Source organism: Abrus precatorius, unplaced genomic scaffold, assembly GCF_003935025.1.
Source record: "Abrus precatorius isolate BTA unplaced genomic scaffold, Abrus_2018 Scaffold3, whole genome shotgun sequence".
NCBI classification, from domain to species: domain Eukaryota; kingdom Viridiplantae; phylum Streptophyta; class Magnoliopsida; order Fabales; family Fabaceae; genus Abrus; species Abrus precatorius.
The window spans coordinates 34,573,849-34,599,313 of NW_020874373.1; the positions used below are offsets into that span (position 1 = coordinate 34,573,849).

The window sequence follows — 25,465 nt, forward strand, 5'->3', positions numbered from 1 at the left end:
TTCTTTTTCTTTATTTCCTTGTAGTTTAACTCAATTTTTGAATCATTTATACATATTCCTCTTTATGCTTAGTCATTGCTTGAAATTCTTTAGTTGTGTATCATCATCAATCACCAATGTAGGGCATTATGGTCAATGTGAGTCTTTGTATTTTGTGCTTGTAATCAAAGGTGTATGATTTGACCACATGCAACATTTACACTTTCATCCACTATATGAGAGTATTCTTTTAAATTAGATACTTCTAATGCAAGTTTAATCATTTAAAAACTAATTGTTGGTGTCATCGTATAACAAGTTTAGGATCCCCTCAACCTCTATTCTTTTGACATTTTGTATAATGCTATAACGATTTTTTCTTGTCCATCTCTTAAGAATATATTTTTTAGGAACAATTTTAATGTTATTTTCTTCAAAACCTTCAATGTATAGGAACAAAGTATATCAAATGTTTTAAACTCCAACTACAAGATATAAACTTTGAGGCATGATCAAATAATACTCTAATTGATCTCTATTAGTTGATTATAATAATGATATTTTTAAAGATAGAGAGAAATTCAATCTTTTCTAAAATATAGCATTCTAAGGATGAAGTAAATTCTCATTGGAATAGGTTAAATATAATATGTGTGTAAATTTTGTCCATTTATATTAGTATAATAGGCATTTCATATCTTAATATTGCAAGTTTATGGTAGGACTCATACTCACAAATTAGTTTATTATAATGCTTATCTTCAACAACACACTCAAAGTATGCAAAGAATTGTTTAATATTAATATCATACTTCATACAAGCTTTGAAATCATAATTTACACTTTCACTTAGTTAATAATGCTTTTTTTTTTCTTTACGGCATATAGTGAGTTCATCTAATTATTGTCGAGAACATTGTACTCTTGAACAATGTTGCTCTAAGCTTGCTCAATGTCATTCAATATATCAAAGTCATACATGCATTTTTTTAAGTCTCTTAAAAAAAGACTTACACTCTTCATTAAATTACGAATATATTTTATTCCATTTTACAACAAGTATCATGTACACAAAGCACGATGTGTCTTAGGCATGACTTCCAAAAGAGTCTTGGCCATGACTTAATTTTGGTTAATAAATATAGTTACTGATTTATTTTGATTGTGTGCTTCTAATAATGTATCAAGCAACTATTTAAAATATTATACTATTTTATTATATATCAAAGTTGCACCAAATATCATAACATCTTTTGTAATGGTTAAAATATAAGAGCAATGCTAAAAATCTATTTGTACAATTAGTGCAATATGTAGTATTCAAAATTTTTTTTTTACCAAACTATGCATAATCTAATGGGCAATCAATGTCAAGGGTTGCAATCAATGCATTGTTGGAAAACTCTCTCACCTTATAAAAAGGAGAGCTTAGCTACTACCAACAAAGGAGACATTTTACAACTGAATTTTTGGATGACAATATAGTTGAGATATTATGCATCCCAAACAAATCCTATGAAACAAATCAACAAGGCAAGCCTATAAAGTTAAGAGGAAGAATTTGAAGACTTTGGTACAAATTTAGACATCATTGTTGTTTCTGAGGATTGCTTTAACCACTCACACATCAGACATGTGCATGCTTCGAATCTACAACATCATAAAGAAGATCACAATCGTCGTCGCAACTATGATCTTTGAGGAAATTCATTGGTTTGTAATCTACACCTCTCCCCTTTTGTAGCTGCAACAATGTCATTGGGTTGTCCAAACTTCTTGGATGCCCAACAATCAAGTTAAAAAGTCCATCAATACTCAGTTCATAAACAATTATTGCACTAACTAATTGGAGCAGTCACATGCATCTTCTGATCCTTCGTCACCACCAACCACAACACCATCATCTATCCCCAACATGACACCCATGGAATACCACATCACACATCTTACTCAAATACAACAACAAATAGAGGCAAAGAATAGCCTGATGTTCTCTATTTAATTTTGCTTAAGCTAAATCATTCTCGTGATGTTAGTTTTGCTTGAGCTATTTGTCTTTCACTTATATTTTAAGATTTGAATATTTGCTTAAGTGATTATTGTGTTCATTTAAGCCAAATTCATTTGTCCCTTAAACTGCTTTCTATATAAGATTCATTTCATACTCTTACTATTTGTTTAAGTGAAAATTCGCTTTCCCACATAAACTAAAGAGATTTTTTCAAAAAAAGATATGATTAATTAAATTTTAAAAACAGTGGAGCAACAAGAAAGAATTAGAGAAATCAAATGACATTAAACTTTATTGCTCAGATAAATGTTACACCTTTAACTTATTATATAGTTGTGATAAGTTTCCAAATTTTTCTTTCACAAATATCTCTTAAATTTTGTAGGTTTTCATATATCTCTTAATTGTTCAAATTCTAGATTTTACATTATTATGTATTCGCTTAAACCATCTTACATAAACTATTAAACATTAGTCTTTATCTAATTTTTGTCTAAGACAAATTATTCTTGTTTAAGTGAAGTTAAATTTACTTAAACTATTTCATCTTGTTTAAGTTAAATGTGGAGCAACAAGAAAGGATTAGAGAAATAAAATGACATTAAAGTTTATTGCTCAGATAAATGTTACACCTTTAAATTTATTATATAGTTGTGATAAGTTTCCAAAATTTTCTTTCACAAATATCTCTTAAATTTTGTAGGTTTTCATATATCTCTTAATTGTTCAAACTCTAGATTTTACATTATTATGTATTCGCTTAAACCATTTTACATAAAATGTTAAACATTAGCCTCTATCTAATTTTTGCCTAAGCCAAGTTATTCTTGTTTAAGTGAAGTTAAGTTTACTTAAACCATTTTTATCTTGTTTAAGTTATTTTGAATTGTCTAAAAATGTATGCTCTTTGTTTAATTTTTGTTTAAGTCAAATCATTTTGCTTAAGCAATGTTAGTTTTGCTTAAGCTATTTATCCTTCACTTATATTTTAAAGTTTGAAATAGTATGTTATGTGTCTAATTTTTGCTTCATATTTATATTATTTGCTTAAGTGATTATTATTTTCATTTAAGGTATTATTTGCCCTTTAGACATTTTTAGATACAAGATTCGCTTTATACTCTCTGTACTTGTTTAAGTGATAATCTGTTTATCATTATTTAAGAAAAAAAATCGTTTAAGGAAGCTGAAATTTGCTTAAAAAATAAAATTACACATTCAATTTTCCTATAAAATGAAAAAAATATTTTTAAAATACGATTAATTAAATTTTAAAAAACACTAAAAAAGAATTAAAGAAATCAAATAAAAATAAAACTTCTTATTCATGTCAATGTTATACTTTCAACTTATTATATATATGCTTGTAATAAGTTTATAGAATTTTCTTTTACAAATATTTCTTAAATTTTTTAAGTTTCCAAATATCTCTCAATTGTTCAAACTCTAGATTTTTTACCATAATCATTTATTTTACATGTAAAATTTTTATTACATTTATTGAGAGCTCTAGTTTTTATAATCCTCAACAAAGTTTTAGAGGTCTACTAACATAATCTTTATTTTCTTTTAATAATATATAAATGTCACTTTTTTTTATCTAGTCCAGTTAAAAATATAAAAAAATAATTACAGAAATTAAAATACAAAATTTGAGTGTAATCTCTTAATAATGAACTATTGTTTTTAAAATTAAAATTTTATTGCCGAAATCAAATTCAAATTTTGATATCAAATTTTACTCTACAAATTATCAATAACTTATTTTATTGGAAAATAATACTATGAATACTTGATGAAACTTGATTAATTGAAGATATTTGAGATTGGAAAAACCAAAATAAAAAACAAATTAACTTTTAGCTTATACAAATTTTTGTTGGTAATCATATAAAAAAAAACAAATAAATTATATTTTATTATTTTAACTTTTGTTATTTTGAGGTACATGGTGCTGGTTGGTTTTTCAGTAGTGTTGTAGTTGTAAAACCCCAAGGCAGAGGGGGTTTTGGAGGCTTGGTGTGGTGGCTACAACATCAACATCGTTCTAGAGCTTAAGGCGGCGACACTGTCCCTTCATGAATTTGGAACACAACACTGTCACTCTATGAATTTGGATCACTCTTCGCTCTTTCTTTTTTTTCTCTTCTTCTCGTTCCTATTCCTCTCATTTTGATGTTCCACTTCAATTTTCTTGTTAAGGGATTCGATTCTCTTCAAAACCCTCTCATTCTGCAACCTACTCATTCCGACATTTTTACAAACATGTGGCGGAACGCCGCCAAACAAGCTTGTCGAGGAGTTCGCCTTCGGTTCCACCCTCCCAGGCCTCTCACTCTTTCCCAATGTTCGGTTTTTAATCCCAAAGGCGAGGTTTCGTGCCACTTGGGGAAACAAAATCATTTTGGGTATGAAAAATCTCAATTTCAATTTGGGGTTAAAGGGTATGTTGGGGTTGCTGAGGCGGTTTCTTCCACTGATATGGAGGAAGATGGTGCTGCGGTTGATGAAATTCAACGACTGTTGCAGGAGATGAAGAAAGAAGAGCTTAGGCAGGTGGCGGTTTCTTCCACTGAAGTGGAGGAAGGTGATGAAATTCAAGAGCTGTTGAAGGAAATGAAGAGAGAAGAGGAAAGGCAAGCGGGGGTTTCTTCAATTGGTGTTGAGGAAGAGGTTGCTTCAATTGATGAAATTCAAGAGCTGCTGCAGGAGATGAAGAAGGAGGAGAAGAGAGGGGTGGTTGGTTGTAGGTGGCAGGATCAGGTGACTTTGACAAAGGGGATGACACAGTCTAAGTATCACGAGCTGAGGAGGAGGCAGGTTAAGATTGAGACTGAGGTGTGGGAAGAGGCGTCGAAGGAGTATAGGGAGCTTTTGATGGACATGTGTGAGCAGAAGCTGGCACCCAATTTGCCGTACATGAAGTCACTATTTCTTGGCTGGTTTGAGCCTCTTAGGGATGCTATTGTAAAGGAACAGGAAATGTACTGTGCGGGGAAGCAAAGAACTGCCTATGCATCATACTTTGTTCAGTTGCCGGCTGACAAAATGGCTGTTATCACAATGCATAAGTTGATGGGGATGTTGATGGCTGGAACTGAGCATGCCACTATTGGCACTGCCAGGGTTGTGCATGCTGTCTGCAGCATAGGTGATGCCATTGAAAATGAGGTGAGAAATTGCGTTGATGGTATTGTCTGTGTTTCTTTGGTTTGCACTTAAGTCTTAAGTGCACAAATATGTTGATTGAAATAGATTAAATTGTTCATTTCAAATTGTTTTGAATATTGTTCTATAATATTTGGTTGGATTCCTTTATGTTAGTCCATGGGAGTGTGGAGGAAGTTCAAAAGGGTGGAGAGAGAAGGGGGGGGGGGGTTCAGGGGATATCTTGATGAGGCAAAGACCTTCATAATGACCTCTAATGTTCAAATAAAATTATGGCTTTCATCTTTTGCTTTTTTTTTTTAATAGAAAAAAGTTTACTTATTTTAGAATGCTTTTTGGAGGCAGGGATGGTGAGTAACTGGGTATCTGCAACCTTTATCTGGTTGTAACTGGGTGTGGGAATTATAAAATCGGGGTGAGGCTTCTTTGGGGATTTTTATTAGTATGAACCTGGGGATGAGTACATTACCAGCTACTCTGCCTGCCTCATATCTCCTTAAATTACATACTGATTATATACAATTAAAGTATAAGGCTTGGTAGACTTGAATATTGGCCTTTCCTAAATGCAAAATGTTCCTTCCTTTTGTCTTGGATATGTTGTTCATTTTATTCTGAATAATAAACTTCCTTCAGAATGACCCTTTATATCTGTAGGTATCTTAATCCTATCTCTTGCTATGGATGATACTTTATGTACTGCATATTGTTTGTTGGTTCAGGTTAGAATACATAAGTTCTTGGAGAAAACTAAGAAGAAAAAGGGTGATAAAGGCAAGAAAAATGAAGTAGCTGAATCTATCACTGACATCAAAGAGGAGCAAAAGCTGCGGAAAAAAGTTGTTGATTTGATGAAAAGGCAAAAGCTTGTTGCATTGAGGGGGACATTAAAGGGCCAGGATGATACTAAACCCTGGGGAGCAGTCATAAAGACAAAGGTTTGTGTAGCCTTGCCTACACGGGCTAACTTTCTCTTTTGCTGTCTATTTGCTTCTTAATAAGATGGTATCCTCTCCTCCTATTCACAGGTAGGAAGCCGTTTGGTTGAGCTTTTGATGCAAACAGCATACATACAACCTCCATCAGATCAGTTACTGGATAGTGCACCTGATATCCGACCTGCATTCGTGCATTCCCTTAGAACAGTGAAAAAAGAGTCGTGAGCTTTTGTTCTCTGACTCATAGTTATGTTTAAATTTTCCAGCAGTATTTTACATTGTTGCTCTGGATTTTTATTTTTTTAATATAAACAGGAAAACAGGCAGAAAATATGGTATTATTCAATGTGACCCTCTAATTCTTAAAGGACTTGACAGAACTGTGAGTATATTCCATCACCTTCTGTGCTTTAGTTTAAGTTTAAATTGAATTGTTCATCATTTGAGATGTCCCCATGAAACATTTTTGGAATTGTTATCTGTCAAGTTACTGGGTCTTCTATTTAGAAAGGATATTTATGTTGTGGGCTTCTACTTTTATCAATATTGCAGATCCTGAATTGGATCGGGTAGAAAAACTTTTACTTGTAATAATGGCAATGCTCTATTAGAACAATTGTACCCTGCAGATGATGAACTTAGGAGAAGAGAGAATTGGGGTAAAAAGAGAACAGGGTAGGAGGAAAATGAAAGGAGATACGACAGAATCTAGTTGGATCTAAACCTTGTCAATTTAATTCTTTCCTAGAGTCTGAACACATAATAATTCTATATATGGAGGAGCTTTAAGCATTTGTAATCCTACTTGTAAGTCAGATATTGAATTGTGAGTTTTTTATTGGGTTACTTCCTTAAATAATTCTAAAATAAACTTACTCCCTATGTAGAAAGGCCCTAAACCCTTGATCCTAGAAAAGAAAACTTCTGTGGAGATGTGCAGTTTTTGCTGCTGTGTGGTTTATTTGGTCCGAGTGTAATGCTTGCAGCTTCTAAAGTATATCTTCTTTATCTTCAAGCTGACCAATGTAGTTCCTTGCTTAGCCCATTGAATGAGATCTCCCCAGCATTATGCTCTGTGGTTCTTTTCATTGTCTATGGTGTTTTGCTAAAAGATTTTTTTGGGGCCCAGTGGGGGTCGGAGTAAGTTTACCTGCTAACCCCTGAGTTAAATGGCATTGGGGTCATGCATTTAGCCCATCAATGTTTGTTTCTTACTTTTTGTTACTTTTTTCTTCCGCCATGGCCCATAGTTTGGCTAGTGGTTTGTCCTAGGATCCTTATTTTATTAAGTCTTTGGAAGTAGTTGATTACTTGATCAGATTCGAAAAATAACATACTATATCTGAGTTGGTTGTCCATGAAAATTATCTCCTATTCTCACCTCCAGTTCTCTGATTGAATGCCACAAATTTCAATAGGTTGTTAGCTCATCTTATTGTGTATCGAAGCCAAAGTATATGTACAGTTATTTCAATTAGTTCAAATAGATAATTGCATCTTACATTATTTGTTTATTTATGTTTATACCCATCTCCTCTTCTCCATGGATTTTATAGCTCATTGATTTCTTGTTTTTATTTTCATTTTTAAACAGGCCAAAAATATGGTCATTCCTTATATGCCTATGTTGGTTCCACCAGTCAACTGGACAGGGTATGGTAACTTAACACCTTTATTTGCTGTCTTGCTACCCTTCTGTATATCAATTTTATAGTTATGACTACAAAACTTAAAAAAAAAAAAAAACTGTGAAGATGATCAGCATATTATACCCCTTAGCATGCCATTCTTTGGTGCATTTGGTTGTAGAGGAATGAGCTTCTCTTTAAGGAATCTTTTTGCCCCTAGATTTACTAAGGGATTGGGTTTTGTTCTTAGCTTCTTTGTGGTAATGCTTGGCCTGTTGTTGTTGTTGTTGTTCAAGGGTGTTACCATTCACAATTGGCTATGGGATTAGGGTACCGTCTTTAATTCCAACTGTCCTTGGTTTTCTATGTTGTGTTTTTTGGTTTTGTCTTCCTGCTATTGAGGATACTTTATGCTTGCTGCAATGTACTTGGCTTCCACTCAATTATACTATTAGCTCAGTAAACAACTGGCCCTGGCATTTAACTTCAAAATGGAATCAATATTTTCCTTATACACTATCTAGCACATGATTCAATATTTGCAATAAGTAAATTACAATCTTTCACCTTTTGGCTGAACGGCTTGCTTAAACACTGACTGCTCCATGTTCCCTGTGCTAATTTCACAGTTATGACAAAGGCGGCCACTTGTTCTTACCGTCCTATGTCATGCGTACTCATGGAGTCAGGCAACAACGTGAGGCTGTTAAAAGGGCTCCTAGGAAGCAACTAGAACCTGTATTCGAGGTCTGAATTTGTTATAGTTCTCATATTTTGCATACAATGTGTGTGTGTGTGTGTGCAGTGTGCATTCTTTTGCAGGGAACTATTTTTAACAAATGCACATATAAAACCCATGTGATCAGGCTCTAGATACTCTTGGGCATACAAAATGGAGGGTGAATAAGAAAGTACTGAGTGTTGTAGACAGAATATGGGCCAGTGGAGGCCGTCTTGCTGATTTGGTGGACCGTGATGATGTAAGTTCAGTTATTTGGTTGTTGTTTGTTTTTCATTTCTTTCTGTTTTTAATTATCATCAACTAATTAAATTATAGGTTGTTAACTTGTTCTGACATTACTATGCATAGATCTTATATGTTGACTATGGTTTGAATGGTGTTTAACTTTCTATTGTAGGTTCCGTTACCCGAGGAGCCAGATACTGATGATGAAGCAAAGATAAAGAAATGGAAATGGAAAGTTAGATCTGTAAAGAAAGAGAACAGAGAGAGATATTCACAACGATGTGACATAGAACTTAAACTTGCTGTAAGCTTCATTGAACTATATGTACATCAGTGTGTAATCCTTATTGTTTTGTCTGGCAACACAGTGACACACCCATGTATATCTATGGGTGCAGGTAGCACGAAAAATGAAGGAGGAAGAGGGTTTTTACTACCCACACAACCTTGATTTCCGAGGGCGTGCATACCCCATGCACCCACACTTAAATCACCTCGGTTCAGATTTATGCCGGGGCATTTTGGAATTTGCAGATGGACGTCCTCTTGGGAAGTCTGGCCTACACTGGCTGAAGATACACCTGGCAAATCTATATGCTGGTGGTGTTGATAAACTATCTCATGAAGGTCGCATGGCATTTACTGAAAATCATTTCGATGACATATTTGATTCTGCAGACAAACCTCTTGAAGGTAGGCGGTGGTGGTTGAATGCAGAAGATCCTTTGCAATGCTTAGCTGTGTGCATAACACTAACTGAAGCTTTAAGAAGTTCTTCACCAGAAACATTCATCTCACATATTCCAGTTCATCAGGTATTTGCATGGTGTGAATGAAGTTTGGCATATCAAAATACACTAGGGATCTTCAAAATTTTGCTTAGATTGGGTTTAGAGGTTATGATGCAACCATATCTGATAAATTTAGCACTTGGAATGGAGATCACTTCAGCTGAAATTGACCACGTTACATAGTCCCACCTCAACCAACTCTTCAAAAATAATATCATGAATTGACTATTATTCATGAATATATAGAACATTTGGGAAGTTCTACTAGGAATATATTAGGGGCTGTTTGGTTTCAAGAAATATTTTGTTTTCATTTTCAATTACAAAATTGCTAACTTGTTTTTATTTTGTATTCTGTTCTCAAATATTTCTATGAGAAACGGTAAAAACATTTACAAGTAAATTATTTCTTTTTTAAGTATTAAATTATGATTTTATCTTTCTCCTGTTGATGAGGATGAACCTTGGATAAATGGTAAGATTGCTTCCTTGTGACCTAGTGGTCATAGGTTCTAGTAACTGCAATAACCACTTTGCTCACAGGTAAAATCGCATGTATCTGCCCCTCCCCAGACCAACAATGTTGGGAGCCTTGTCTATTTTTATCTTTCTCACTTGGATGTTAAAATATATTAGAAATAAATTTTTGTATTCCTTTAGCTTTTTTCTTCAACTGGGTTATCAATAATCAATTAGCCCTGTTATGCTCATAATTATGATTGTCAACTCTCATTTTCATAATTTCTGTGTAGAATGTATCATGTTTATTGGCTAATCTCTATTTACCAACATGATTTTCTATCTTAGGATGGTTCTTGTAATGGTTTACAACATTATGCAGCCTTGGGGAGAGACAAGGTAAAGGCTGTTGTAACTTTACTTTTTCATATGGTTATGATTATCATGTTTTTAGTGAGAATCTCTTGATTGATGTTCCCTTAAAATCTTAATCTCCTATGATGTTTCTGGTTCGCATGCCTTTATTCTATTTTCTATTTTTGAATAAACTGTATTGCCAATGGGAAATGCCTTTCTATTAATATTTTATTTAACTTTTTTTTTTATTCAGTTAGGGGCTGCTGCTGTCAATCTAGTTGCAAGGGAGAAGCCAGCTGATGTTTACTCAGGAATAGCAGCTAGGTGAGTTTGTGTGTATTGTTGCATATAGCTTAAAATTTCAAATGCTAACAGTCAGCATTTCAGGTTTTTTTTAATGAAAAAGGAATTATCAGAACATAGCAGGAAAAAAATTATATAATACCCGGAACAATACAAAATACTACGTTTTTCAGCATGATTGGACCTGCGATGTTTTTTTTTCTTCTGAGAAAGTCCCGAATATTCTTCTTTCAATTACAAATTTAGGAGGGGAGAAACCGCTATGAGCATGAATCTGCCAAATACTTCTTCAAAGATTTTTCTACTGCTAAGCAGGAGGCATTTGATTGGATGGCATAAGGGTTAAGTTTGATTAGACATTTGACCCTTTTTTATATCTTGGAAAAATTTCTTGGTGGGCATGGGTGTATCCTAAGGCTCTCTTTGTAGGATGGATAGATTTCTATGTAGTTTAGGAGAAGTAATGGTTGCTTTTAGCAGTTACAGACAGCATGCCAGCTGTCTTGCATTACCTGTTGGGAGTGTTAGAATTGTTGGAAGATAAATGGTAACAGTGTTGACTACTTTGTTATGTATTTGTTAAGGAGGATACTTTGCTATGCTCTTGTTTACTTTTCATTGTAATAAACTTTCTTTTATAAAAAAATATGTTTATGGGGCTATGGTTTTTTCATTTGTGTTATTTTAGCCTGCTGTTTATATGTAGTTATTCTGATACTCGGAAAGCTCTTCTTTTCCTCTTGTTTTACTGTCCTATTTTCGCTCATGAATCTTCCTTGTGAGAGGAATGTTCTTGGAGTAAACAGCTTATTCATAAAATATATATATATATATATATATATATATATATATATATATATTTATTTATTTATGCAGAGTATTGGACATCGTGAGAAGGGATGCTCAGAAGGATCCTGCAATTTTTCCTGATGCTCATCATGCAAAGACTTTAGTCAATCAGGTTGGCTGCCATTCTTTTGGTTTAATCATATTTATACAAGGAGATTGGTTACTTATAGTTGTGAAAGAGTATATTATAGTTAGCCTGGAATCATAAACTCATGAGAATATTTCAGTGCGTAACCAATTCTAGTTGATGTTGTGCTTTTCTCTTTTCACTCTTCATGTCAACTGATTGTTGGCTGATTGTCGACTTCATATAGGTGGATAGAAAATTGGTCAAGCAGACTGTGATGACATCAGTATATGGTGTCACTTATATTGGAGCACGGGAGCAGATAAAAAGGAGGTTGAAAGAAAAGAATGCCATTTCAGATGATACAGAACTCTACGGTGCTTCTTGTTATGCTGCTAAGGTTTGATGATGACAATGACTGTGTTTTAAACATCTAGTCCCTGTTAAATAGGTATGTATGTGGTGTTTGTTTCATCTTTATTTCCTTCTCTCAGGTCACCTTAACTGCCTTAGAGGAGATGTTTCAAGGTGCACGAGGTATCATGACCTGGCTTGGTGACTGTGCAAAAGTATGTTCTGAAATTCTTGTACTAACTTGTAAACTTTTCATATTCTCATACTTGGACATGGAGAGAAAAAAATGTAATTTTTTTGGGGAGTTTTGTACTTGTGTTATTGCATGATTATGACCAAGACAGTTGGAACAGATAATTGCATCTGAAAATCAACCAGTGCACTGGATCACTCCTCTTGGACTTCCTGTGGTGCAACCTTACCGTAAACTAGGAAGGCATATTGTGAGTGCAATGGAATTTTCCTGAATTACATCCTTGATACTACTCCTGATTTCTTAGGATTTCAAGGCGCCTATAGGTTGATAATCTATTATCTGTTATTGTTATATGGATTGCAGATCAAAACTTCACTTCAGATGTTGACATTGCAACGAGAAACAGATAAGGTAAGTAAATTTAACATCATTCACGGGATTATGTATTTTGAATGACATTAGGTTCCCCCTCCCTCATAATTTTCATCTTAGCCTTGCATCTTTATATTAAAGATGAATTTTTGGACTTAGACTGGTACTTAGACTGGTTTGTTTTAGAAATGCTACAACATTTTTTTGCTGCTCACTGTATGTATATCTAAATATATTGTGTTTCATACATGCCGCAATTTTTACTGTGTATCTTTTACCCATCATCACCTGCCAATATATACCCTGCACTACAAGTGCCTCTTGGTACAGGCAGGTGCAGTTTGATATGGAAGATGCCTTAGCATGTGCCCCTTTGATTGGTTGCTGTGATTAAACATGGACATCCAACTTTGAGCTTTCTAAGCCTTTGTTTGGGAATTATTTTTTCCAAAAGCCCTAACAGGAAGCTGGTGAAAAAAGCAATAATTTATATAAAATAAACAAAACCAAATATGCACTAAAAATCCCCTTTTACCAACTTTGTATACAAATAAGTAAATATATTGTATCATGAATCCATGATATATCATGCCATGCAATTTTAAGAATTTTAAATAGCCTAATGACAATAAATGTGTATTGGTATTTGATAATGATAAGTTCAGGTTATTTTTATTAATATCAAATTATTGCACATTGAAAATATATTCATCAATTTGTGTATATAGAAATGATATCCAAAAAAGTAGTAGCAACTTTTATTAACTCTGAGTGAGAGAGTAGAATGGAAAGACACAAAATGATATTTATTGGAAACTTCACAAAATTATTATATGGTAAAATTACTCGTTTGTAAAAAAAAAGATAAAATCTCATGCATGGGGATTTGTGATTCCAATGGATTGGAATGGACTTCAAATGCCCATGCACAGATAGCATCTAAGATACCCATGGTCATCTTGCTCTTATGTATCAAGTGTGGTATTCTTTCTCGAGTATCTTCACTGTCTTGGATGGCTGGTTTCTGCATACCAAACATTTTCTAGAGTTAGTTTATGTAAATAGGCAGAGGGTATTTTTATATTCATACAACAAGTTACTTGACATTGGGGGAGAAAATTTTGATTTTTTGATTTTATTTATATTTTCCAGATTTAAATTGTAAATTTCACATTCAAATGTTCTAGGTCATGGTCAAGAGGCAGAGAACAGCTTTTCCACCAAATTTTGTTCATTCACTCGATGGTTCTCATATGATGATGACTGCAGTTGCCTGCAAAAAGGAAGGCTTGAATTTTGCGGGTATTTCCTTGATAGGGCCTTTGCATTCCCCCCTTTTTTCGTAGAAGACTCTGCTAGGGACTACGGTCAGCCCTGCCGCTAAAATGGTGCCTGGGGTGAAGGGTAATGGGAAAGGGATGTTCCATGAACTCATCAGAGGGGTGTTGAGTCTAACCCCTTATTGGGAATTTGCCAGCAAATGTCCCAACCAAATGAACTAAGCTTGTGGTTCCATATATTCATAGTTGTTATAATTATTATACTGATGAATAATTTCTGCTACATGCTTGTAGGGGTTCATGATTCATATTGGACACATGCCTGTGATGTGGATAAAATGAACAGAATACTGAGAGATAAGTTTGTCGAACTCTATGAGACCCCAATACTGGAGAATGTATGGTTTAAATGCTCATTATTTATATTCAATGCTATTTTGTCCGTAGGTATTATAATTGATTAATTATATTAGTGGTGAACTTTATTTCATTCGTGTAAATCTTCTAAAGTGAAATGACCGTAGCCTGATTAATGAATACCAGATTTTTCTTTGTGGAGTGTGTTTTGTTTTCTGGGATTTCAATACTTCTTTCTGCGTTGGTTACAAAGATGGAAATGCATGTATGTTATTTGACAAGATGTAGAATCTGGAAATTTTTTGTAAAGCTTGCAGAAGGAAGGAATTAGAGTGCCATCTTGATTTTTTTATTTGATTTAAACTTCAAATTTTTTTATCTTATCAGATATCTACACATTATTGCAAGATTTCTGACGTAGTTAATTTGTGAACAGTTAGTGGTCAGCTTTCAGAGATCTTTCCCATCATTATCCTTTCCACCCTTGCCTGAGAGGGGAGACTTTGACCTGAGGGAAGTTTTAGAGTCACCATATTTCTTCAACTGATCCCTTTCTGCTGCCTTCTGTGAGGCTTGGATTCTGTCTGTTGGGGTGTGCTGTCTCTCATGTTATGTCTGTGTGAGCAATGCATGGCAAGGACAACATATCTTCTAAACGTACTCATTATAGAGGCTATTTCAATGGCTGTATATATCTTCAAAGGCATCCACAGGAGAGTCTTGGAGGACCCTCGTGGTATGATAGTATATACGCCCGTTGATGAATGAAGTTTTTGAGGATGTACACTTGTCTTAGACGAGATATAAAGACTTTGAAGCTGGTGCAGCATTCAGGAGGCTTCCAAGGGAAAGCCCATGAGTTGAAATTTGCATTGCCTGACATTGCAGCATGCCCAATAGATTTGATTTATTAATTTGAAGGGTCTGGAGCATCATCAACTATTTGAGTAAATCTGTGACCTTGGTCAGCTCTCCCAAGTCACCATGCAAATTATGCTATGGATAGCTGCAAACCATCTTGAAAATCAACAGAAAATTTTACAGTCCATTTATTTGTACAAGGTTTTTCTTGTAAATATGACGAGAGTTAGTTATGTGTACCTACGTAAATTATATATAGATATATATAAACTTATAAAACTTTAACAAAAAAATGCATGCATTTAGTTCTCTATTTCTTTTGGCTACATTCTATTTTAGATTAAGTGTGATTTTGTCTCAATTTAATTTTCAAACTAATGTTTTGTTTTTAAATTAAGTAAACATTTAGTCTTTTATTTAAAAACTTAAAATTATTATTTTATATATAAACATTTGAGATATTTATAATGAAATTGAGATATTAAACAATTTTAAAAAAAATAAAGTAAAAATGTCAGAAAATTTGCTTTTACGGGATTTTATGGGATAAAATTGAAGTACATTTTGTTGGATAAAATTAACATTAAGCAATCATATAGGATAAAATTTGCTAATATTTTAAGCTTAATCCTTAAGTTTAAGTAAATTTGTATTTTAAAATATAATTTATTACATTAAAGTTACACTTATTTTAAATATTTATCTTTTTTTTTTTTTTACTATTATTACTTACTTAAATTCAATATTTAGAGTTAAAATTAAATTTTCTTTAAATTAAAAAGAATGAGAAAAGGAACTAATACTATTTTTTTTAAATTACTGTAGGCCGCCTTCAATTATGGTCATTTCTTTATCGATAAGCAATATCACAAGTAATTCTTAGTTCTTACATGATAAGAAAGCCCTCCTCTCAAAAGCAGCAACATACTTTAAAGAATAAATTTATAATGGCATGATGGTAGTCCTTAACTTTCCAAAGGGCAGTGGCATGCAGAATTTTTTTGGATCTAAATTGCTTTGCTAGTTATCGGAATAGGAATGGCGTGGCTACTTCATTCCAAACTTCTCGCATAAACCTAAGTCCCTCCTACTCGGATCATGTACATGCGGCAAGCATTTGATCAGGTATCAGCTAAAGTGCATCTCAATCTGCCATTACTGTAGTGTGCTTTCACCCTTCCATTTCCGTTACTACTTACAGTAGTCCCTTCCCTTCTACTTAAACGATGGAAATCACTGCGTCATACAACCAACTCTGCATTGAAGTTCGTTAATGCTGAGCAGGGTCTGCCTGATCCCTCGCCAACATATATTAAGTGAATATACAGCCTAAACTTCTTTCTTGTAATGTAGAATGCTATACATCATCCAATCTCAGTAACCATATCTATCATTCAAGGAAGTGCGTCCATCACCTGATTGTCCTGTACAAAGGAAAGGAATGTATAATCATCCAACAAATTGACAATTCAAGCATTTAGTCAGATACTGAACCAAAATGTGTTTACCTTCAGGCGGAACCCATGAATCATAATCCATCTCATTGTTCAAAAAAGACGGTTTCTCAGGCCCAAGCACTCTTTTAGGCCCCTTCCTCTCTTGGCCTTCATATCTTTCCTCATCATCATTAGCAAACAGTCCCCTTTGGTGCTTTAATAACAGAGCCACAGCATCCTCAGCCATTTGTTCCCCTGAAGTGGAAGATGCTACTTGTTGAGAGGCATCATTACTATTTGTTCCAGTTGTCTCAACCTGCTTCCGTTTCCTTATAATTAGACCAGGAGCAGCAGACTCAATTTTAGATTCCACCGAAGTCTTGGCATCACCACCACTGCCCAAAAATTTGTTCCTGTCCTTGTAGTCAACAAACTGATTGGACTCGTCTGTCTCATGCAAATGCAGAGGGGGCATCAACTGTAGGGTATTATCCTCGGTAACCCTATCCTCTACAGCTCCAAGCCATTGGGGCTTTGGGACAGTAAATACAACATTCTCATCCTCCAACTTGTCACTGCCTGGTTCCGACTTGTCCAAACCCAAAGTTGCAGTTGCAGCTTTTTCTCCTGTAGAGCCTTCTGCCTTCACACAAGTCTCACCGATTTTCTGGGTTTCCACAGGTGGGATCTTGTAATCTGCCTTTGCACAAGTCTCGCTGCTTTTCTGTGCTTCTGCAGGTGCTTTCTTCTTGATGGGAGTGGTAACTGCTTCAGATTTTTTTGGTTTGGGTTCTAGTACCTTCAACTCCCTTTTCTTGGCAGCTTCTCCTGTTGGGTCAGCAATCTTCAACAGGTAGCATATCCTATCCAGCTCAGACTGAAGAGTTGACAAATCCTTTTCAAGCTGCACACTTTTATCATACACTGACAAAAAAGAAGAAATAAGAAAGGATAGGAAGCACAAGAACCAAATTTCTATCTGCATCTTCAGACATATTATTGCACAAAATGATATAGAAAATGTGGAAAAATGAAACAATGTCTAACAAAGATTACTTCAACATAAACTAAAATGCTGTAAGCTTAACATATTTAGTAAAGGAACTATCACCTAGTTGAGATGAAAGCCCTGACATATATGCATCAAGTGAATCACCAACTTCATCTTGTGTGGCACTCTCTGATCCTGACAACATTTTGTTCTTTTCAATAACAAGCAACTCTTTCTTCTCATCCATTTCCTTGATAATGGCATCTCTCTTATCAAGAAGAGTATCTGCAGTCTCAATTGACTGGTTGTCACCAGGTTTCTGATGAGAAGGCTTTCTCTTTGTACGGTCATAAAATTCATCATCATCGTCACTGAACAACACAAGTAATTACCAAAATGTTTTTAAGTTTTGGCACATCACTATAAATGTTGCAACATGAGAGTCAAGCGAGCATGTTAAATATTGCACTTGTTTCACTCAAAAAGAACAGCATTGAACAAAAGCAGTTCAGATACTTAGTTATCTTCATTGATACTAATTTGTACCTATAATATTCTTCTTCATCTTCTACTTCACCTTTCTTCTTCCCATGAGATATCTTTCCTGTACGTGCACCAATACTTTCTCGAATACTATCATTCAGTGTCTCCTCCAAGTTTTCAAGTTCTTCTAATATCTAGCCAATTGAAAAATAAGTACATCAGCTTATCAACTTGTGTGATCAATATTTACCCAATTAACAAGATAGCTTGATGAGAAACAAATTCTAATTCTCAAACATCCAACAATCACAGAAAATGGAGAGCAATATACAAGATTTTTGTCTAATTTATTTTCTCCAACATTACCTGTGTTATTCTCTGCTCATTCCTAGCAATCTGAGTTTGTTGACCTTGTGTTAATCCACCCTGAGAAATGTCTTTAACTCGTATAGAATTTATTTCTTTCTTCATGTTAGCAATCTGCACAAAGAAAAAAGCACAAATATAGGGTAAGCCCTTAAGACTATACAATCATGGTTAATAGGGAAGTGCATTATGCGACAAGGGGGGGGTATTTCTCTGTCTGTCTTTACAAATATCATCCCTCATTTTCTGGGCGATTTTACTAATGCCCATCCTTAAGAAGATGTGTTCTGCATTCAGTTTACAAAGATATAACCCATTCGAGACCATTAACATCAATTTATGAAGCCACAATATCACTTCCTAGTTCATTCATTTAGAATATAATCTAAACAGAGATAGGGATTCTGAATCCAGTAATAGGAAAAAATTCTTTTAACCCAAAAGATAACAAAGGGTTATTGAGAGGGAAAAAAAAAAAAGCTTTGGGTATTTAGGTCTTTTAAAAGATGGTTAGTATTCTATTTGTGAAAAAGATATGATGGGGGTCCGACCACCAACCCCTATACAAAAAGTGTTTCATATTTATAGTTTTTTGTGGATTAAATATGAAAGACAAATCACAGGAAACAAAATTAACAAGAATGACTCACTTTTTCCATTCTTTTTATTATTTTCTCACGGGTTTTTTCCTGTTTTTCTGTAAGCGGTCCTTTATATGACTGCCATGTCACTTCATCAGCATCATCCTGAATTAAAATCCACCAAATTAATGAATCAGAAGACAAGACATATATAGTCAACTTGAGTTTTCACACAAGTAGATTCTAAAGTCTACACATATAATATTTTAATAGTTATTTAGGCAGTTCCAAGGAATAATCATATGTCATAATTCAAACCTCATCTTCTTCAATAGCATCCTCACCCATGCCCCATGATATACCCTCAGCATGAGATGCTTCCAACCTTGCTCGTCGTAGTGAAGCTTCCCTATCTAGCATTGCTTCTTGCATCTTCACTTCTCTCAAAAGTTTTTTGTTAGTTTCCTACAAAATAAACCCAACATGAAAAAAAATACCAAAGAAGTTAAATTACAGTAATAATCAGATGAAAAGGTTAAACTTTCATTTGGGGGGAAGAGAAAGCAAAGAAATTAAGACACAGGCACAGCCATCTAGTAAAACAAGGCAGTAATCCTACCATTGTGCTAACTGCTAAGGCTCACCCTTACACAGGCTAAAGTGTAGATAGCCCATAAAGAAGGAATATCATCTTCTGCAATCATATATTCAAAATAATAGAATTATCCTATATTGTGTTAGAAGGAGTTTCTCGAACAGCATTTTTGCATGGACAGCCTTGCTGCCAAGTTTCTTTTTCTTTTCTTGATTTTCTTTCTCAGATCACAAGAAACATTTTGTTTCTCTGTCATTAAATTTTACTTTACCATAAATGCCCTTGGTACAGACGAGTTATATTGCATTATTGCCCATCACATAAGGGGGAAAAAATGAAAGAGGGAACTATGATTTATGAAATCCTGACAAGTATACTTATTGAGGAATAATTAAATACGGTTGATAATGAATTTATAATAGATAATCCATGTTCCAAGACAAGTTAATGATTATGAGTAGATAAAATTAATTTTGATACTAGGTTTTTCCCCATTTCAAATACACCAGAACCCTGGAATTGAAATTTTTCCAAAATGAAACATATAAAATTGCTGATAATTGATAGTGTATGATTGCATCACTACAAATTCAAGCTCTACTAGATAAGCAACAATGTGCAAGAGCATATTACCAAGATAGATTGTATGCACCTATTCAATTGGTGCAAGACAAATTTTCCTCTTCCCCTTTCTATTCTATTAGAGATATAATATATTGGTTGAAGTACAAGGACTAAAAATGTAATTAAGTTTAAAAACAAATTAAAAGAAAGGAAATGTGCTCAAAATCCATGAACCACAATCACTTAAAATACTGGAATCTGAGCAACTTTTACTTTCTTGAACCCCCCCCCCCCCCTCTTTTTTTTCAAGAGAGATACTGAGACACGTTACCAAACACAATGAATTCTCATAAATGTAGTGAAAACAAAGACAAGGATAAGAAGAAGCTCAGATCTTACTGGAGGCATCAACTCAGACGGTCCTTGAAAAATGAACATGCGAGATGACCTGTAAATGTAATACATGATGAATATATAGAAAAATAAATTGAGAAAATGAAGTTCCTTGTAGATGAATATCCATTCATTCCTATCAAATTCATCTCTACACTCGCAACATTTAACAAATGTAATGAAAGACAAAAAGTGAACATGAACAACAATAACAAAAACCTTTTCTCCATCAGGTGAGATCAGTTACATAAATTAAACACATCGTATTTTGTCAAAAACTAAAAAACAAGGCTATTATTTCGGGTAGGGAAAGATCTTAGTAATGTTTCTTTCAAATCAAAATTCATCTAATCAATTGTTTTTATTGAAGCACCAGATTCTGTCATCTTTCTCCCTAATAAATTCATTAATGAGCTTATGTTTTCATTTATTGTAGACCCATGCACTGCAACATTCTCATCCCAACAACACTTATGTTCTTGTTGGCATTTCTCCACCCAACATTCAGGATTAAAAAAATTATGGAGAGCCATGAAAACAGTAAGAGGGGCGAAAGGGATGTAATGTAAAAAACTGTTTCAAAACCAATAATAACAAATATCTATCAGGAACCTTAGACTTAACTACAACTCTCCATCAATGGAACTACAGTATTGATTGCTCTTCTTAATGTTAAAGAATATTGAGCCTAATAAGGCTATAGCAGAATTTACAGAGCAAGGTACAATAAATTGTAGAAGATTGCATTAACAAAGACGGGTAACATGTACTTCACCAGAACACCACTACAACAAAAATTACAAAGAAAAACAACATTCAAGAATAACAATGCATAGTGAGAAGTGAGAACCCCAATCTCTACGCAAATTTGAAACAGAAAACTCCTTAAAAAGACCATGAGGGTAAAATATCAAATACTAATTAAAATTGACTTGTTGCACTACACAGTTCAAGTGAACTCACTGCATATCCCTTTAAGCAGCAACCACAAGCAAGCTGCAACTATTAATTTTTTAATGGCTAAATAACTACTGTTATAGATTCTAAGAGATACCAGGCACACAATTCATAATAGAGATTAAACAAATAAACCTATCACAGCATCCAAAATAATTAGAAAGAAGTAATTAATGGCTTAAGTGAAAACCAGAATGATATGGAATACATGAAAAGCCTTATTTAAGGGCATTATAAAAAAAAAATTAATACACAAATACCTACCGGCCAAATCGAATGACATCACCAACATGCAAGTCAACATAAGTGTTTTTCTCCACCTAAGCAAACAGGAAAAAGGAAAACTAGTTGTTATTCATGCTATAAAGTTATAATTATGCAGAAATTTTCCTAATGGCTGGGCTAAGCCCAAATATGTTTTATAAAATAAATTAGAACTAAGCATTAATAAAAGGTGAAAATATTAAACTAAATCTTAATAACAGTGGATATTCAATTGATTCTTCTACTTTCATCAACTTTAGATTTGTTAAAATAATGCTGGGCATAGTTAGGAACATGAAATAGCAGGAATGGGAACTCAAATCAACCATCATTTAAGAATAAGAAATAAGTGCAAAAAGTTGCAACTCACAGTCTTGGCCACAGTATATATTTCAAAAATGAAATTAGTAAGGAACCAAAGCATCACAAAAAATATTTGATGCATCAAAGATCTCATAAAAAAGTATCATCAAATTTTCATACGGATAGGAATTTCAATGTAATACCTGATTTTTGTTCAAAAAGGTGCCATGTGTACTCCCAAGATCATAAAGATATGCATCTCCACTTCTCTTAAACTGTATAACTAACAAAAGACAAATGAAAACCTTGGTAAGAATGATGGGCAAACAGTGTGAATCATTAGAATAAATAGAAAGTATTCAATAGAATCTTGATCATAGCTTAGAGTAATTTTGGAGTATCTTAGCAATAGTACATTATGATATAGCTTAGAATAGTGTCCCTATTCCACTGGTTTCCATGTTTCCTTATATCTAATGACTCGTCTCCTTAGTTAAGAATTAAGATTATGACAAAGTATTAGTATAAATAAGAGTTGGTACATTATGTTTTGCATCAAAATTGTAACACATCCTATTATTCAAGATAGTATTATTCAAAATCTCTATTCTCTCAATTTCCTGCCTCAATACCTAAAACCCAATAATTTCAACATGAATATTGAAGTCTAACCAATAAGGATACAATTTGACAACAAAATTCACAAAGTCATGCATTACTTAAATATGTTTTCAAAATGCATGCAAGTAATCCGGTCCTATTGGCTATTATAGTAGAGGACGCTGAGGTTGGTTAATATCAACTGATGTGTAGGAAGTAGTCAGTGAAACTCTAATTTTCTTGAACATAACAACTCAACTGCTTATTCTCTATTCTCCTCAAAGAATTCATAACACCCCACAAAGCACAAAACAATTATTATGAAAAGTGCGGAGTTGTCCTAAGAAGGGATTGCCAACTACATATAATTGAACATAAATACACGAATCGTATTTTTGGCGTTATAGTTAGTTTGATGCAATTACGAACAGAAGAAGATACATAATTGAGAGGGATAACTGGAAAAATGTGTAGCGTACCAGCATGAAACCTAGAAATAGTGGGGTGTTCGAGTACAAAGTCGCAGAGATCCAAACGGCCAAACATGTAAGCACCTTTCTCACATACGTCGAATTTGTCGATGATGGAACCGTCTTTGAGAACCTCAAGGTAGAATTGATGAGAAGGTGCGGAGCTCCATGGAGGAATCTTATAGGGAGCTGCAACGCCCTGAGAGGGAGAGGTTTTAGGGGAGTCGCGAGGGGGTGGAGGTTGGGCTTCTTCGGAATCACGTGGCGGAGGCATTGACGGTGCTGTCTCTGGGAGATTAGGGTTTTTGGGGGGCGGGGGACCCATCGATTTCGTCATTGCGATTTCAGAGAGGGTTGAGATGCTGAAGAAGAGGAGACAGTGTATGGAGAATGCAACTATGCAAGAGAAGTTCAGAACCTAAACAATACCCAGCAAAACGGTGCTGATTATTTTTCCTCAAAAATTAAAAAAAAAAAAAAAAGGATTGTTTCTTTTGTGTTTTAAAAACTTTTTTTAAAATTTTAAAAAATAAAATTTATTTGTTAAAATAAATTCTTAAAATTTTTAAAAATAATTTTTATTTTTATTTTTAAAAAAATAGCTTTAAAGTGTTTTTATTTTTTAATCTAAAAAACAGTTTTAAAAATTAAACTAACAAATAGATATTATTTTTATTTTAAAAATATTTGTTATATTATTTTAAAATTTAAATTTAAATTTTAAAGATTAAAAAAAAAGCTAAGTTAGCTTTAAATTTTGATACTGGATAAATTTTATAAATAATTTATCAACATATGTTTAAGAGTATATGATTATTAAAAAAATTATAATTTTAATATTATTAATATATTAAATTTAATAAGATAAAGTAATTTTTAATATAAATTTATTATATATATATATATTAATATTGTAAAAATTTAATATAATTTTAATCAATTCTAAAATGATAAGCAGCTATGTATCACTTAAGTAAGATTTTAGATTTGCATTGTTATGTATGTAAAAAATAATCATAAATAAACTTATTCATGATCTGAGTAAAATTTAGATTAAATTAGATGAGAAAATAAAAAAATAATTTAAATTTTTTTTATATTAATCTTTATTTAATTTAAATTATAATTATTGGTCTTAAAAATATAGTGTTTTAAAATTAATCTTAAAAATATTAAAATTAATGTTTAAATATGTGATAGATTTATTTTAATTTTTATATAATAACTCTTACTTAAATAGGCACATTAAATGTAATATGATAAATTAATATATTTTTAATTATATTTATTAAAAGTTACAACATAAAGTGCTTAAAAATAATAAATAATCTATTTTTTTTATCTATTGTATGATATTTTATTAAAAATGTATAATTTTTTAAAATTATTTTCAATTATAATATTTAAGTAATATAATTATAAATATATTAATGTGTCATTTCAACGTGTTGTATAAGTAATTACAAAATTTAACAAAATAAATAAATAAATAGTATATAACAAAAATAATTAAATAATGGATTATATATTTAAAAATTAAATTTTTTTTATCAAATAGATTAAATAATTTTCTATCTTTCAAGGATCAATTAAAAATTTTAATTAATCTTTCTTATTATGAATAATAAATATTATACATATAATATCTTAGGCAAATATATACACGTTAAATGTGTTCATAATTATGTGAAAAGTTAATAGAATTAATTTATAATAAAATTAATATAATAATTTATTAAAATAATAAATAAAAATATGTCAAAATCATGAATATATCTTTTTTTTTTAATCTTTCTGCTATTAGAGATTTTTTTAAATAATAATGAATCGTTCGTCATTAAACTAATATCCGTTGGTCTTTAAATAGTTATTTTAAAATGATAAAGTTTCACTTTTATAATTAATTTCATTACATCATATTTTATATAAAAAAGGAAAGCCAAATTTCTGTCATAGCTTATTCAACAAGCCAAAAAAATTTAAATTTTACTTGTATGAGATTAATTTAAATAAATTAATAAATAATATTTCATGATAAAAATAGTTTATAGATTTTATAATATAATTTGGTAGTATAAAATATAAATGCCTGCAAAATATTTTGGAGTTGAGTGTGTGAATACATTTGCTTTGACCTATATTATTAATTTTTTAATTTAACAAAAGTTATTAAAAGTTGTTCACAATTTATACTTACCACTTAAATTATATTTTAATGCATAAAAGAATATTCTTAAAATTAAAAACCCTAAAAGTTTCTAGGTCATGCTCATATAAAAAGTTGTTCAGTTCGGCTTCAAAATTTATTTAAATAACAAAATTTGATTATTTTATCATAATTATAAAAAATTTAATTAAAGTTAGCAAAATAATTATGTAAATGATTTATTTTCAAGTCTCAAATATGTTTAAATATTATAAAATAATCATTTTAAAAGTATATTTACATATATAATTTTTTAAAAAATTCAGAGCTCAAACAAAAATTAATTTGATAATTTGAAGTTAAAGTCTCAGCTTTTTGA

At 32.5% G+C, this 25,465-nt stretch overlaps 2 protein-coding genes across 3 annotated transcripts; one reads left to right on the forward strand and one right to left on the reverse strand.

The window, feature by feature from the left end:
* The first annotated feature begins 3,940 nt into the window (after positions 1 to 3,940).
* LOC113861750 (DNA-directed RNA polymerase 2B, chloroplastic/mitochondrial-like) lies at positions 3,941 to 15,248 on the forward strand. 2 transcript variants are annotated; one of them, XM_027494766.1, is made up of 19 exons: positions 3,941 to 5,161; positions 5,881 to 6,096; positions 6,187 to 6,317; positions 6,412 to 6,478; positions 7,691 to 7,749; positions 8,354 to 8,471; positions 8,591 to 8,704; positions 8,864 to 8,995; positions 9,090 to 9,506; positions 10,290 to 10,340; positions 10,552 to 10,622; positions 11,478 to 11,562; positions 11,765 to 11,917; positions 12,012 to 12,086; positions 12,225 to 12,314; positions 12,431 to 12,478; positions 13,627 to 13,741; positions 14,014 to 14,117; positions 14,513 to 15,248. In XM_027494766.1, exons 1-19 carry the CDS (start codon positions 4,166 to 4,168, stop codon positions 14,621 to 14,623), a joined length of 3,153 nt encoding a protein of 1,050 aa, XP_027350567.1. In that variant the 5' UTR covers positions 3,941 to 4,165; the 3' UTR covers positions 14,624 to 15,248. The 2 variants fall into 2 exon arrangements, with proteins under 2 accessions (XP_027350567.1, XP_027350568.1); XM_027494767.1 differs by lacking the exons at positions 12,431 to 12,478; positions 13,627 to 13,741; positions 14,014 to 14,117 and having other exon boundaries at positions 3,982 to 5,161; positions 12,216 to 12,307; positions 14,595 to 15,246.
* Positions 15,249 to 15,751: 503 nt separating this feature from the next.
* Positions 15,752 to 23,387, reverse strand: LOC113863027 (kanadaptin). Its single transcript, XM_027496401.1, has 11 exons — positions 22,950 to 23,387; positions 22,074 to 22,153; positions 21,568 to 21,623; positions 20,353 to 20,401; positions 19,113 to 19,259; positions 18,864 to 18,959; positions 18,214 to 18,327; positions 17,911 to 18,041; positions 17,485 to 17,735; positions 16,446 to 17,297; positions 15,752 to 16,361 (listed from the first exon to the last, which is right to left on the reverse strand). The coding sequence occupies exons 1-11, from the start codon at positions 23,275 to 23,277 to the stop codon at positions 16,312 to 16,314; spliced, it is 2,154 nt and encodes a 717-aa protein (XP_027352202.1). The 5' UTR covers positions 23,278 to 23,387; the 3' UTR covers positions 15,752 to 16,311.
* Between the last annotated feature and the right edge of the window lie 2,078 nt (positions 23,388 to 25,465).